We start from the raw sequence: 12,492 nt of genomic DNA on the forward strand, positions 1-12,492 counted from the left end.
AGGCTGGCGTTGCAACGTGAAGATGTGCACGAATTTCGTACATTTTAAACATCACATGGGTGTGGGTTCAAATGGCTCTGAGCACTATGGGACTCAACTGCTGAGGTCATTAGTCCCCTAGAACTTAGAACTAGTTAAACCTTACTAACCTAAGGACATCACAAACATCCATGCCCGAGGCAGGATTCGAACCTGCGACCGTAGCGGTCTTGCGGTTCCAGACTGCAGCGCCTTTAACCGCACGGCCACTTCGGCCAGCCTATGGGTGTGTGACATGCAGTGTTAAGTCACAACAGTATACCGTCACCTTTACCTTTTAGGAAATAAATCGATCTCAAAGGTAAAGATGAAAGCCCCAGTAGCAACTGTATTGCTCTTTGAACTCTTATGCGGACAACACACGAATTCTACAACTCTTCACTTCGAGTTGGCGTATAGCTCATTACCATACTGCAGGAGGAAGTCACGATAGAAAATGACGCCTTTCAGACTATTACAGGGAGTGATGGTCACTGGAATGTTACCCAGTAGTTGTCACAAGCAAGCAATGTCCATGACTGGACAGGGGACGCTGTTTTAATCAAAACTGACCCATTCTTTGTTTTGGAGATGGCTGCATGGTTGCAACTTCCTCAAACTCACTCTCTGTAGTCTCTACAAGGAATAAAGGCTTTGAGGCCAAAAAATAATCCCACCTGTCCTTTTACAGACCAGGTATTTGAGAGGATATTTCTCTGCTCGTCATTTGGCCTGACATTCCTCCCACAGTGTAGCCAGGGAAGGAAACATTTTGGGGTCGTATCTGTCTACATTGAAAGACTTCTTTCCTTCTAAAGAGACTGCTCGGGCTGTCTGAACACCAACGGGAGAAAGCTTCATCCACTTTATATACAGGTTACCCACTCTAAATAAAGGCTATCCCCACGGGTGCCACCCAACCAGCCAGCCTCAGCCTTAGAAATGGCTACCAGGCCAGTAATCTGTTGGTCTTAGTCCCCATGCCCCAGTCATGGCACATACTCCTCTTAGGCATGGGAAGTGTTCAGCTCCAGCACCAACAGTGTGATCCCTGTGTGGTCAGGGCACTACTACCATGCAGGTAATTTACGCCCCACCCAACAGGATGGCTACTGTGCTGGGTTTTGGACATACTACTTTATTTCAGACGAAGGTTGCTGAAGTGGGAAGGCATAAAAGTGGAACACACCATATTAGGCGACCTTCTCTGCACTACCTGCGTTTCTGAAAAATTTGGAAAAGTTGTATGAGCTCAAACTCTACGTATTTATTAATGAAAATGTGTAGAGAGCGCCGGAAGTGAAATGGAAAACTAGGGTCCTAAGGTATGTACCATTTCCAAGCAGATTCTGCCTTGACATTGGATGGTGTTTCTGGTGCAAAGGAGGAAAAGGGATGTATAGACTTGCAGCACAAAAGTGGAAATAGTGATTCCGGGGCTGGGGTCTTATTGTAGCTAAGCACATACTCACGAAAGAGTTATGAACGCCTTAGGGATTGGGGGGGGGGGGCGGGGGTGCCACAGGGTGTGTAACACACTGGAGTCCTAAGCTCGTCAGACCCATTTGTCACATACACTGCCTGGTCAGAAATACCAATCACTTGCATATAATGCGGAACTGACCACTAGTTGTCACGGAAGATGGACCCTACAAGTCTAAATGGATGTAGCTAATACTGAGTTATCAGTGGAGAAGCGTCAGTAGAATGGGTCTGCAGGGTAGTTCATCGACTTTGGTACTAGACGTTGTGTATGAAGTGCGCAACAGATCAATCAGGGACATTTCAACCCCTTCTAATGGTGCCATTGTTGTTGTTGTTGTTGTTGTTGTTGGTGGTGGTGGTGGTGGTGGTGGTGGTGAAACGTGAAGGAACAACGACACCTAAACCAAGGCGAGGCAGATCTCATGTACTGACGAACAGAAACGATCGAGAACTGTGGAGCGTAGGTTTTAAAAATCTCGTGGAATCAGAAGAAGAAACGACTTCCGAATTAAAAAGAACTTGGTACAATGGTCGAGCAGCTGTTCATTAAGCACAGATCTCTCTGTAGGCAATGTTAAGCGACGCTTGAAGTTGCGGAAATAGTGATGCCACTGGACGGTGGATGACTGAAGTGATTTGGAATGTGTTCGGTGAACAGCTGGCGGACGTTGCCTACTATCATATGGAGTGCGTACAGTGAAGTACAGGGGAGGTGGTATTAAGGTATCACTGGGTGGGGGAGGATGGGGGTGTTTCGCTGTTAGGATGTAGTCCGCTTAATGCGCTTAAGACGACGGTGAATGCAGGGGGACACGAGCCCGTTATACATCATTTAGTATTGCGTTTGAGGAAGACACTGCACCTGTCATGAAGCAGCAGTTTAGAGTGGCTTGTGGACAGTAACAGTCAAGAAATGGGTTGACCTACCCAGAGCCCCAACGCGAACCCAGTGGAACACCTTTGAGATGCGACAGTTCAGCTTCTTTCTAGAACCCTACATCTAATACTGACTTCCAATTTCGCCTATTAAGGAAGAGTGGACAGTCATTTCTCCAGAGTTTCCGAGACGTTATTTTCAGTTTATCCAGCAGAATTCAAACTGTCACAGAAGCGAAGAGTTGACACACCCCATATTAATATCCAATAACAGGTGTTTGGATACTTTGGATCAGACAGTGTATTGCACTGCATACTTTGTGAAGAGGAATTTTAATACTAGTTCTTTTATCTTAGAAGTTCACCACAGAACGAGACTACGAGCTGCAAAGCAGAGCAGACAGCTTCCATTGCACGCAGCAATTTTTAGGATTACAGAGCGAGGTTCAGTTTCTAGCTGGCAAGTTTCAGAACCTAACTGACAACTTACAGTCCTTAAGGGTTTTGATGGAATCTATGGCATGCATAACATAGTCCTATTCTCAGAGGAGTATCTCATTGCCTGTGATAACTTTTTCCAATTCAGAGTAGTACTTAACGTTTACGTACCTTATTACATTTGCTTAACATTTCAGGGACTAAGAGAAGATAATTTCCACTCTAGCGTTCTGTAAGTACTATTCAGAGTGTGAAGCTGTTAAGGGGGGTAGGACGCCAAACGGACCGACTTGGAGCAGGGGGGCACCATACGACATTTTAATTTCCACTGTCTATACTTTTACAAATAAATTCATAAAACTTTGTCAACACGACCAGGAAGGATCCAGGATTCAAACTCATCGCAATGTAAGTCCAAAGTATAACAAAATAAATTTGTTTTATCTGTGAAATTTCATCTTTTTACACTTACTATTGGCTGAATTTGTTGCTATAGGTACACTTTTCTTCAGAAGTAAGAGAGATTCTTCGATGAATTTTGCATAGCATACAAACCATACTTACAGGTGTATAAAACTCTAGAATTTATTTAATTAATGAAAAAATGAATACGCTGTTTCATTTTAAACTTCATGTTTAGAAAAATCTCAAATTTTATCGTTAATTATCACCATTTTTAGCACAGTTTTTAATAGATTTTGAAAATTCTAGAGTTTCATACACCTGTAAGTATGGTTTGTTATGCTGTGCAAAATTCATCGAAGAATCTCCCTCATTTATAAAGAAAAGTGTACCTATAGCAACGAATGCAGCCAATAGTAAGTGAAAAAATTATGACATTTCACATGTAAAAAAATATATTTAGTTATATTTTTGACCTTCCACTCCTATGAGCGTGAATCTCGAACCCTTCCTGGTCATGCTGACAAAGTTTTATGAATTTGTAAAAGTACAGACAGTGGAAATTAAAATGTCCTGTGGTGCCTCTCCTGCCCCAAGTCTGCCAGTTTGACTTCCTACCCCCCCCCCCCCTTAAATATGTTTTGCCATTCCCGATTTGTATGCACGCTTCCCTCTCGCCACTTGTTACATTCCTCCAAACACTGAATATGCGTAGGTATAATTACGCGCAGAGGAATTTGTACTGCTACAGCACACGTAGCTAGAAAGCCCTCGCTCACACCCCTGTTCTGCCAGCCGAATCTCTATTCGGCAAGCCATCAGTTAGGAACCTATAGTTTTAGACGCTATTACCTTCGTGTAAGAGCCCCGAAGTGCATCTTATGAGAAATAAATGCCTTTCAGAGGTCCACAGTGATGACATGATGACGGAACTGAACCAGTTTTAAGAGCACAGTAGCGTTGTCGAGGCAGCGCGCCAGGCCACAGAGAGGAGAGTTCAGAGGAGTGAGAAGTTCCCGCACCTTCCTTCGTGGGTTTGACGTAGCCCTCGGGGCCGTGGACCTTGCGGAAGGTGCCGCCGCAGAGCTGCTGGTGGCGGCGCCACCACGAGTCCCTGGGACCGGGCGGGCAGCGGCTGTAGCGCTTGACGGTGCCGAAGCACGGCCGCCACTGGAGGCAGGGCCCGTCGCAGCGGTACCAGTGCTGCCGGTAGAACTCCACCTCGTCGTCGAACTCGTGGAACACCGTGATGGAGGTGCCCGCCTCGCGGTTGATGCGCCGCATGTACTTGTGGAACTCCGGCCCGTGCTCGCTGCGGTCGCGGTCCTTGTTGCGCACGAACAGGTAGGCGTGGATCATCTCGTGCTGCAACACGACACGAGCGCACGGTGTACTCTAAGGCTCGTTTCACACTGGGACATTTGTGACGGTCACCGGTGACGGTCACTGATAGAGATACCTTCGTTTGAATTGGAGCATTCACACCGGGACACTGCACTGAGTCACCGAGCCACGGTGACCCAGCAGTGACTCACCCTCGCCACATGTGACGGACACCGATACTGTGTTCGCTGCGGTCACCGCCGGACATGCATTAGCCTGTACTGGAGTGTTCACACTGGGACACCGATCACAGACACGGCATTGCAGAGTTGCCAACAGACAGGCAGCCGTTGCTGAGCCTAGTGGTTCTCCACACAGTGCAGCCATGAGTTTAGAGTTCATCAACACAGAAGGTTTTATAAGTGAAGTGGAAAGTCGTCACGTTATTTGGGATATGAAAAGCGATGACTACAGTAACAAAGTCATGAAAATAAAAGCGTGGCAAGAAATTATTACTAAGTTTGTGCCTGATTTCGATGAAAAGAGCATAGATGAAAGAAACAAAATTGGTAAGTTCTATATTCTTTTTTCACTTTAATACCGTATTTTTCGGACCACAAGAATAGCGAAATATATCTTCTATCCCTGTACGAGGCTAGGAGGTTAATAACCTACAAGGAGAATACTAGTAGTTCATCAAATGAAGTTTTTTACATTCGAAAATACTGAAAAAACTTCTTCTCAGACTGTCTCAGATCGTCATAAAGGGTGTAGTACAATCCTTTCCAGCCGATCACGTAGCAGTGGATGTATGTGTAATGAACGTTTTGTCTTCATTCTCCTCCTCCTCCCCATTACAAGTACTAACAACAGTTCCTCCTCGCTCGAGTCCATTTCACCAACAAATCAGTTGGTAACAGCTGCAGTGTGGGACACAAGTGGCCCAGGAGTGTTAGCGACAGTCACCGGCGACAGTCACCGGCGACAGTCACCGGCGACAGTCACCGGCGACAGTCACCGGCGACAGTCACCGGCGACAGTCACCGGCGACAGTCACCGGCGACAGTCACCGGCGACAGTCACCGGCGACAGTCACCGGCGACAGTCACCGGCGACAGTCACCGGCGACAGTCACCGGCGACAGTCACCGGCGACAGTCACCGGCGACAGTCACCGGCGACAGTCACCGGCGACAGTCACCGGCGACAGTCACCGGCGACAGTCACCGGCGACAGTCACCGGCGACAGTCACCGGCGACAGTCACCGGCGACAGTCACCGGCGACAGTCACCGGCGACAGTCACCGGCGACAGTCACCGGCGACAGTCACCGGCGACAGTCACCGGCGACAGTCACCGGCGACAGTCACCGGCGACAGTCACCGGCGACAGTCACCGGCGACAGTCACCGGCGACAGTCACCGGCGACTGTGGCGAACACTCCTGGGCCACTGGTGTCCCACACTGCCCCACAGGTGACCGTCACAAGTGTCCCAGTGTGAAACGAGCCTAAGAGACCACGGCCTCCTCTGCTAACGTGCTCCCTCTCTAATGGAAGGCAGCGTAACTTTCATTAGGCTCAGATCAGGCCTCGCCAAACAGCGCTCCGAACGTTCGACTGCAATCTGACGCGAGTACACCAGGACAGTCTGCCAACTGCGATAAATTAGATTTGTGTTCTGCGTCTACAACCTACTCCCCAAACCACCACACGGTGTGTGGTGGAGGGTACCCTAAACACCTTTTAGTTGTTTCCTTTCCTGTACGACTTGCAGACTGAACCAAGGGGGGAAAACCACGCCGCGCGGGATTAGCCGAGCGGTCTTGGGCGCTGCAGTCATGGGCCGTGCGGCTGGTCCCGGCGGAGGTTCGAGTCCTCCCTCGGGCATGTGTGTGTGTTCTCAGCAGTTCTTTAGCAGTTAAGTCCCATAAGATTTCACAAACATTCGACCATTTGGAAAACCATTGTGTATATACCTCCGCATGAGCCCTAATTTCTAGCACCTTATCCTTGTGGTCCTTATGCGAACTGGATGTTGGCGGCAGTAGAACCTTTCTGATATCAGCTTCATATGCCTGTTCTCTAAATTTTCTCAACACTGTTCCACGGAAAGAACGTCGCCTTTCGTCCGTGGAATCCAATTTTAGTTTCCGAAGCATCTCCGTAACACTCTTGTGCTGTTTGATCCTACCGGTAACAAATCTAGCATCGTGCCTCTGAACTGCTTTGATGTCTTCCTTTAATCGGACCCAGTACGGATCCCGAACAATGCCAGTGCTCAAAATAGGTCGCAGTACCGTATTTTACCGAGACGCACCTGAATTTTTAAGCAATTTTTTTTAAATTGCATTTCTAGCATTTTATTATTAGATTGCAAATCCAGACTCTACATCTACATGGACACTCTGCAAATCACATTTAAGTGCCTGCCAGAGGGCTTATCGAACCACCTTCACAATTCTCTATTATTCCAATCTCTTGTAGCGCCCGGAAAGAACGAACACCTATATCTTCCCGTACGAGCTCTGATTTCCCTTACTTTTTCCTATATAGCTGGCCGGGCGGTTCTAGGCGCTACAGTCTAGAACCGCGCGACCGCTACGGTCGTAGGTTCGAATCCTGCCTCGGGCAAGGATGTGTGTGATGTCCTTAGGTTAGTTGGGTGTAAGTAGTTCTAAATTCTAGGGGACTGATGACGTCAGAATTTAAGTCCCATAGTGCTCAGAGCCATTGGAACCATTTTTCTCCCTATATAGGTCTGTGTCAACAAAATGTTTTCGTATTCGGAGGAAAAAGTTTGTGATTGGAATTTCGTGAGGAGATTCTGCCGCAACGAAAAACGCCTTAGTATTAAAACAAATTATATATATAATAAAAATGTCCACCTCAAATCCTCTATCGTTTCGGTGACACACTCCCCCTATTTCGCAATAATACAAAACTTGCTGCCCTTATCTGAACTTTTTCGGTGCACTCCGTCATTCCTATCTGCTAAGGATCCCACACCGCGCAGCTGTATTCTAAAAGAGGACGGACAAACGTAGTGTAAGCAGTCTCCTTAGTAGATTTGTTGCATTTTGGAAGTTTTTGTTTAACCTTACCCACAAAATTTTCTGTGTGTTCCTTACAATTTAAGATGTTCGTAATACAATTTATGGCCTTTGGATTTCGTTGATTTATCGTGGAAGCGAAGTTTAACGGATTCCTTTTAGCGCTCATATGGATGACCTCACAGTTTTTGTTATTTAGGGTCAATTGCCTAAATACGTTCTTAGTTTATGAAACCAAACTGACCTACAAAATCCCTGAAAATCGTCATCTGAACTTCCTTTCTTTCTGAGATATTTTGGTTCGCATGCTAAGACATTACGCTTCATAAATCTTTTGTACCAACGAACTCTACCCTTAAAGTCTTAAATTCCACTGTAGCGCTAGCTTACGAGCGTCTATTTGAAACATTTTTGTATTAATTCCAGTGCCATTTTGACCGTATCCTTGGATACATTTCAATACGTCATCGTCTAGTTTTGGCCAGTTTGCATTCAGTCCTTCACTTCATTATTTACTCTTCCAAATTTTTTACAGTTTCTTTTTTAGCCCGCCAGTCGCCGTTGGTTTTTTCTGTTAGTGGACCGAAATTGCAGTTCAGGTGCTCTGTTTCCATGTTGTTTTGAATATGCCTGCATCATATGAATACAATTTTTTTTCCATCACGAAACTAGCTACTAGCAAAGATGTTGTACTGTTACCGACAAAATAAATCACTTTCAGTTCAGGCATCATTGTCTACACAGTGGTGTGGGTTTGTGATGGCGGAACGGCAGGGAGGCAGTGTCAGCAAGCTTGTGAATCCACCCAACTCATTTTCTTCTCATCGGTGCACTGCTGCTGCCTGTTGAATCCAATGTTGCTAGATAGAAGTTTTCCGCGGCATCGAATATATGGCCATTTTTACGACTGGTGGGAATTTTGAATCAAAGATTGGACATTTTTACACCAATTTGAAGTATAAGATACATCTGAATTTTGGAGGTAGTTTTCCAAAGAAAGAAGTTCGTCCTATAGTCCGTAAAATACGGATATGCAATCGCTTTTATAGATGCACCACACATTCCTAGAATTCCCCCAGTAAACCTAAGTCTGCCATTCACCTTTCTTACTACAATCCTCACATGTTCTTTCTATTCTATTTCCAACTTAACTCCGTGTATTTAAACGACTTGACTGTCAAAGCAGGACACTACTAATGCTGGATCCGAACACTTCAGGTTTCTTTTTCCTACTTATCCGCTTTTTCTCTGTATTTAGAGCTTGCTGCCGTTCATCATACCAACTAGGAATTTTTCTAAGTCATCATATCATCCAATAATCACGTTCGACACTATCGTACACCACGGCATCATCAGCAAACAAGCGTTGATTGCTGCCAAGCCTGACCGCGAGATCATTCATGTATACAGGAAACAGCTGTGGTCCTATGACACTTCCCTAGTGCAATCCTGAGGTATCCTTTTCTCTGATGAACACTCGGCGTCGAGGACAACATACTGGTTTTATTACTTAAGAAGTCTTCGAATCATATATGGGAACCCGTTCCATAGGCTCGTACCTTCGTTAATAGTTTGCAATGGGGTTTTACACGAGCGATGCTTTCTAAAACTGTTCTGATTCATCGACATAAGCTTTTCAGTCTGTAGGAAATTATTATAGCTGAACTCAGAAAAAGTTTCAGATTTCTGTAGCAAACAAATGGAAAGTACGTTGTAATTTTGCATGTCCGTTCTTTCATCGTCCTTACATGTAGGATCATCTACGCCTGGAATCAGTGGCGTCTACCCACGTTTCCGAAAGAGAAAGTGGAGAAGCCAGAGCATTCAATGCTGAATGGGAACTGCTTTATTTTTCGTATAGTTTGAAGGCCACGCGATGTGCTTAATACGCCATCACACTATTATGAGCTGAAAAAAACATTCACCGGAGCATCGTTACACCAACTACGAAGACGGTATGAAGCACTTCTGGAGATCAAGAATGAACGGTGGTTCAACGGTCATCAGGGAAAAAACTGAATCAAGGGTAAACAGAGCAGTGGAAAATTATTCTATGGTAGGTATCCACCACCACCACCACCACCACCACCACCACCACCACCACCACCACCACCATTACTCAAGGGAAGCAGCATTTGGTAAAATATAGCTGACAAGATTGACGCTATCAAACAAAAGTTGATACCATTCAGGGAAATTTTTCCGACTGCAGCTGCATTTGGACACAAATTCATGATACGAAATGAAAATTCGTACCGGAGTACGACCCGAATACGGATGCTACGCTTCGATGGAACTGCATCGGCTGTTAGGACATACACCCTGACTGACTCAGGGTCCTAACTCGTCATACGCCAACGTAGCGTCCCCGTCTACGCAACCCCTTGTTCGCAGCGTCACCTGTATTCCCGCAAGAGCAAACGAAAGCTGGTGTGGATACGGGAGGACTTGTGTTTGACTATCAAGCTTATGTTCACATACACGTAAGTGTGTGTGTGTGTGTGTGTGTGTGCGTGTGTGCCGGGAGGGGGGGGCGGTCGAAATATTTCCCTGAATATATTACGGCCGCTGAACCACAATACAGAAAAATCAGCTTCCGGTTCTTGACGTGAAACGATTCCCGCAACTCAAGACAGTCATCTGTAGACCAGACAAACAATTTCAATAATTTAAACATTTCGTAACGAGTTCTCAAAGAAGAACCAAGACTTCTGACGTTGAAAACTGATTACGATTTGTTATCTCGTCATCTCCAACTTGAGCAGATATACGTACAGTGTATCAACTGGCTGCATGAGCTGTTTTTAAGTCCCGGAATTTGCAGTACTCTTAACATTTTACCCACCCCTCCTCCCCCTCCCAATGTTCGATGCGCGCACGTCGCCTGGCGGTTCGCAAAAAAAAAAAAAAAAAAAAAAAAAAAAAAAAAAAAAAAAAAAAAAAAAAAAAAAAAAAAAAAGCAATATCCTCGACTGCATAGGTAAGTCAGTAGTTATTTCAATGTTTGGTTTAACGCGTGTGTGTGCAAACGGTTTCTTTTTTCTGCTTTGGTGCTGAGGAAGTCCTGTCAACGTTATTTTAGTCTGCGTAACCCCATGTGTGTGTATCCCGAACCCTAGTTCCATACATAGTACACTACTGGCCATTAAAATTGCTACACCATGAAGAAATGCAGATAAACGGGAATTCATTGGACAAATATATTATACTAGAACTGACATGTGCTTACATTTTCACGCAATTTGGGTGCATAGATCCTGAGAAATCAGGTCCCAGAACAACCACCTCTGGCCGTAATAACGGCCTTGGTACGCCTGGGCATTGAGTCAGAGCTTGGACGGCGTGTACAGGTACAGCTGCCCATGCAGCTTCAACACGATACCACAGTTCATCAAGAGTAGTGACTGGCGTATTCTGACGAGCCAGTTGCTCGGCCACCACCGACCGGACGTTTTCAATTTGTGAGAGATCTGGAGGATGCGCTGGCCAGGCACGTACAGGACCAGCAACATGCTGTCGTGCATTATCCTGCTGAAATGTAGGGTTTCGCAGGGATCGAATGACAAATACACGCTTCCTATGTGCGTTCACCGCGATGTCACCGAACACGGATGCGACCATCATGACGCTGTAAACAGAACCTGGATTCATCCGAAAAAATGACGCTTTGCCATTCGTGCACGTAGGTTCGTCGTTCAGTACACGATCGCAGGCGCTCCTGTCTGTGATGCTGCATCAAGGGTAACCGCAGCCGTGGTCTCCGAGCTGATAGTCCATGCTGCTGCAAACGACCTGTGACTGTTCGTGCAGATGGTGGTTGTTTTGGAAACGTCCCCATCTGTTGACTCAGGGATCGAGACGCGGCTGCAAGGTCCGTTACCGCCGTGCGGATAAGATGCCTGTCATCTCGACTGCTAGTGATACATGGCTATTGGGATCCAGCACGGCGTTCCGTATTACCCTCCTGAACACACCGATTCCGTATTCCGCTAACAATCATTGCATCTCGACCAATGCGAGCAGCAATGTCGCGATACGATAAACCGCAATCGCGATAGGCTACAATCCCACATTTATCAAAGTCGGAAACGTGATGGTACGCATTCCTCCTGCTTACACGAGGCATCAAAACAACGTTTCACCAGGTAACGCCGGTGAACTGCTGTTTTTGTATGAGAAATCTGTTGGAAACTTGTCAGTACGTTGTAGTTGTCGCCATCGGCGCCAACCTCGTGTGATTGCTCTGAAAAGCTAATCATTTGCATATCACAGCATCTTCCTATCGGTTAAATTTCGCGTCTGTAGCACGTCATCTTCGTGGTGTAGCAATTTTATTGGCCAGTAGTGTACATATTCCACAATCGAAAATGCATAAATTCATAACATAGTAACTTATTGCTAAATGCTTGTATGTGAAGCTTTTTGTAGTTCCGTTTACTGTATTAGCACTATAACACAGGCCTACTTATTAAGCAGTAAAGTTATTCCTTGGGCGCAAAAATAAGTTGAATATACATTCTAATAGTAAAAACCTCCTTATAAAATGATGCTGCGATATTCGCCTCGTAGAAGTTGTCGCACTGTGTAGGAAACACGTCTTCCTATGTTTTCCCCGTGTGCAGCGCTCCTTAACGCTCTATAGTTCTGAAAAATTTTGAGCAATATTATTGAAGTTATCCCTTGACCGCTTAATAATATTACAGTTCGGAAAGTTAGATGATAAAAATGCTACTGCTGTGATACTCGACTTTGTTGTAGAAAGAAGAAAAGTGGATGAAATAATGATTTAAGGAGCGTCAAAGACCCTCACGAAAACCTGTTGTGAGAAATGAAATTGAAAAAAGAAAGCAATTCTCAAAGCTTTTTAGGTCTATCTCCCAATATTTGATACATACCCAAC

General features: G+C 45.5%; 1 protein-coding gene across 1 annotated transcript in view; it reads right to left on the reverse strand.

Annotated features, from left to right (window-relative positions):
- Positions 1-12,492, reverse strand: part of LOC126191451 (DNA-dependent metalloprotease dvc-1-like) — a 71,119-nt gene that overhangs the window by 21,045 nt on the left and 37,582 nt on the right. The window contains exon 4 of the mRNA XM_049932331.1: positions 4,242-4,584. Coding sequence (XP_049788288.1) covers positions 4,242-4,584 — 343 coding nt within the window. The remainder of the gene's footprint in view (positions 1-4,241; positions 4,585-12,492) is intronic.

The sequence above is a fragment of the Schistocerca cancellata genome, chromosome 6, assembly GCF_023864275.1.
Source record: "Schistocerca cancellata isolate TAMUIC-IGC-003103 chromosome 6, iqSchCanc2.1, whole genome shotgun sequence".
NCBI classification, from domain to species: Eukaryota; Metazoa; Arthropoda; class Insecta; order Orthoptera; family Acrididae; genus Schistocerca; species Schistocerca cancellata.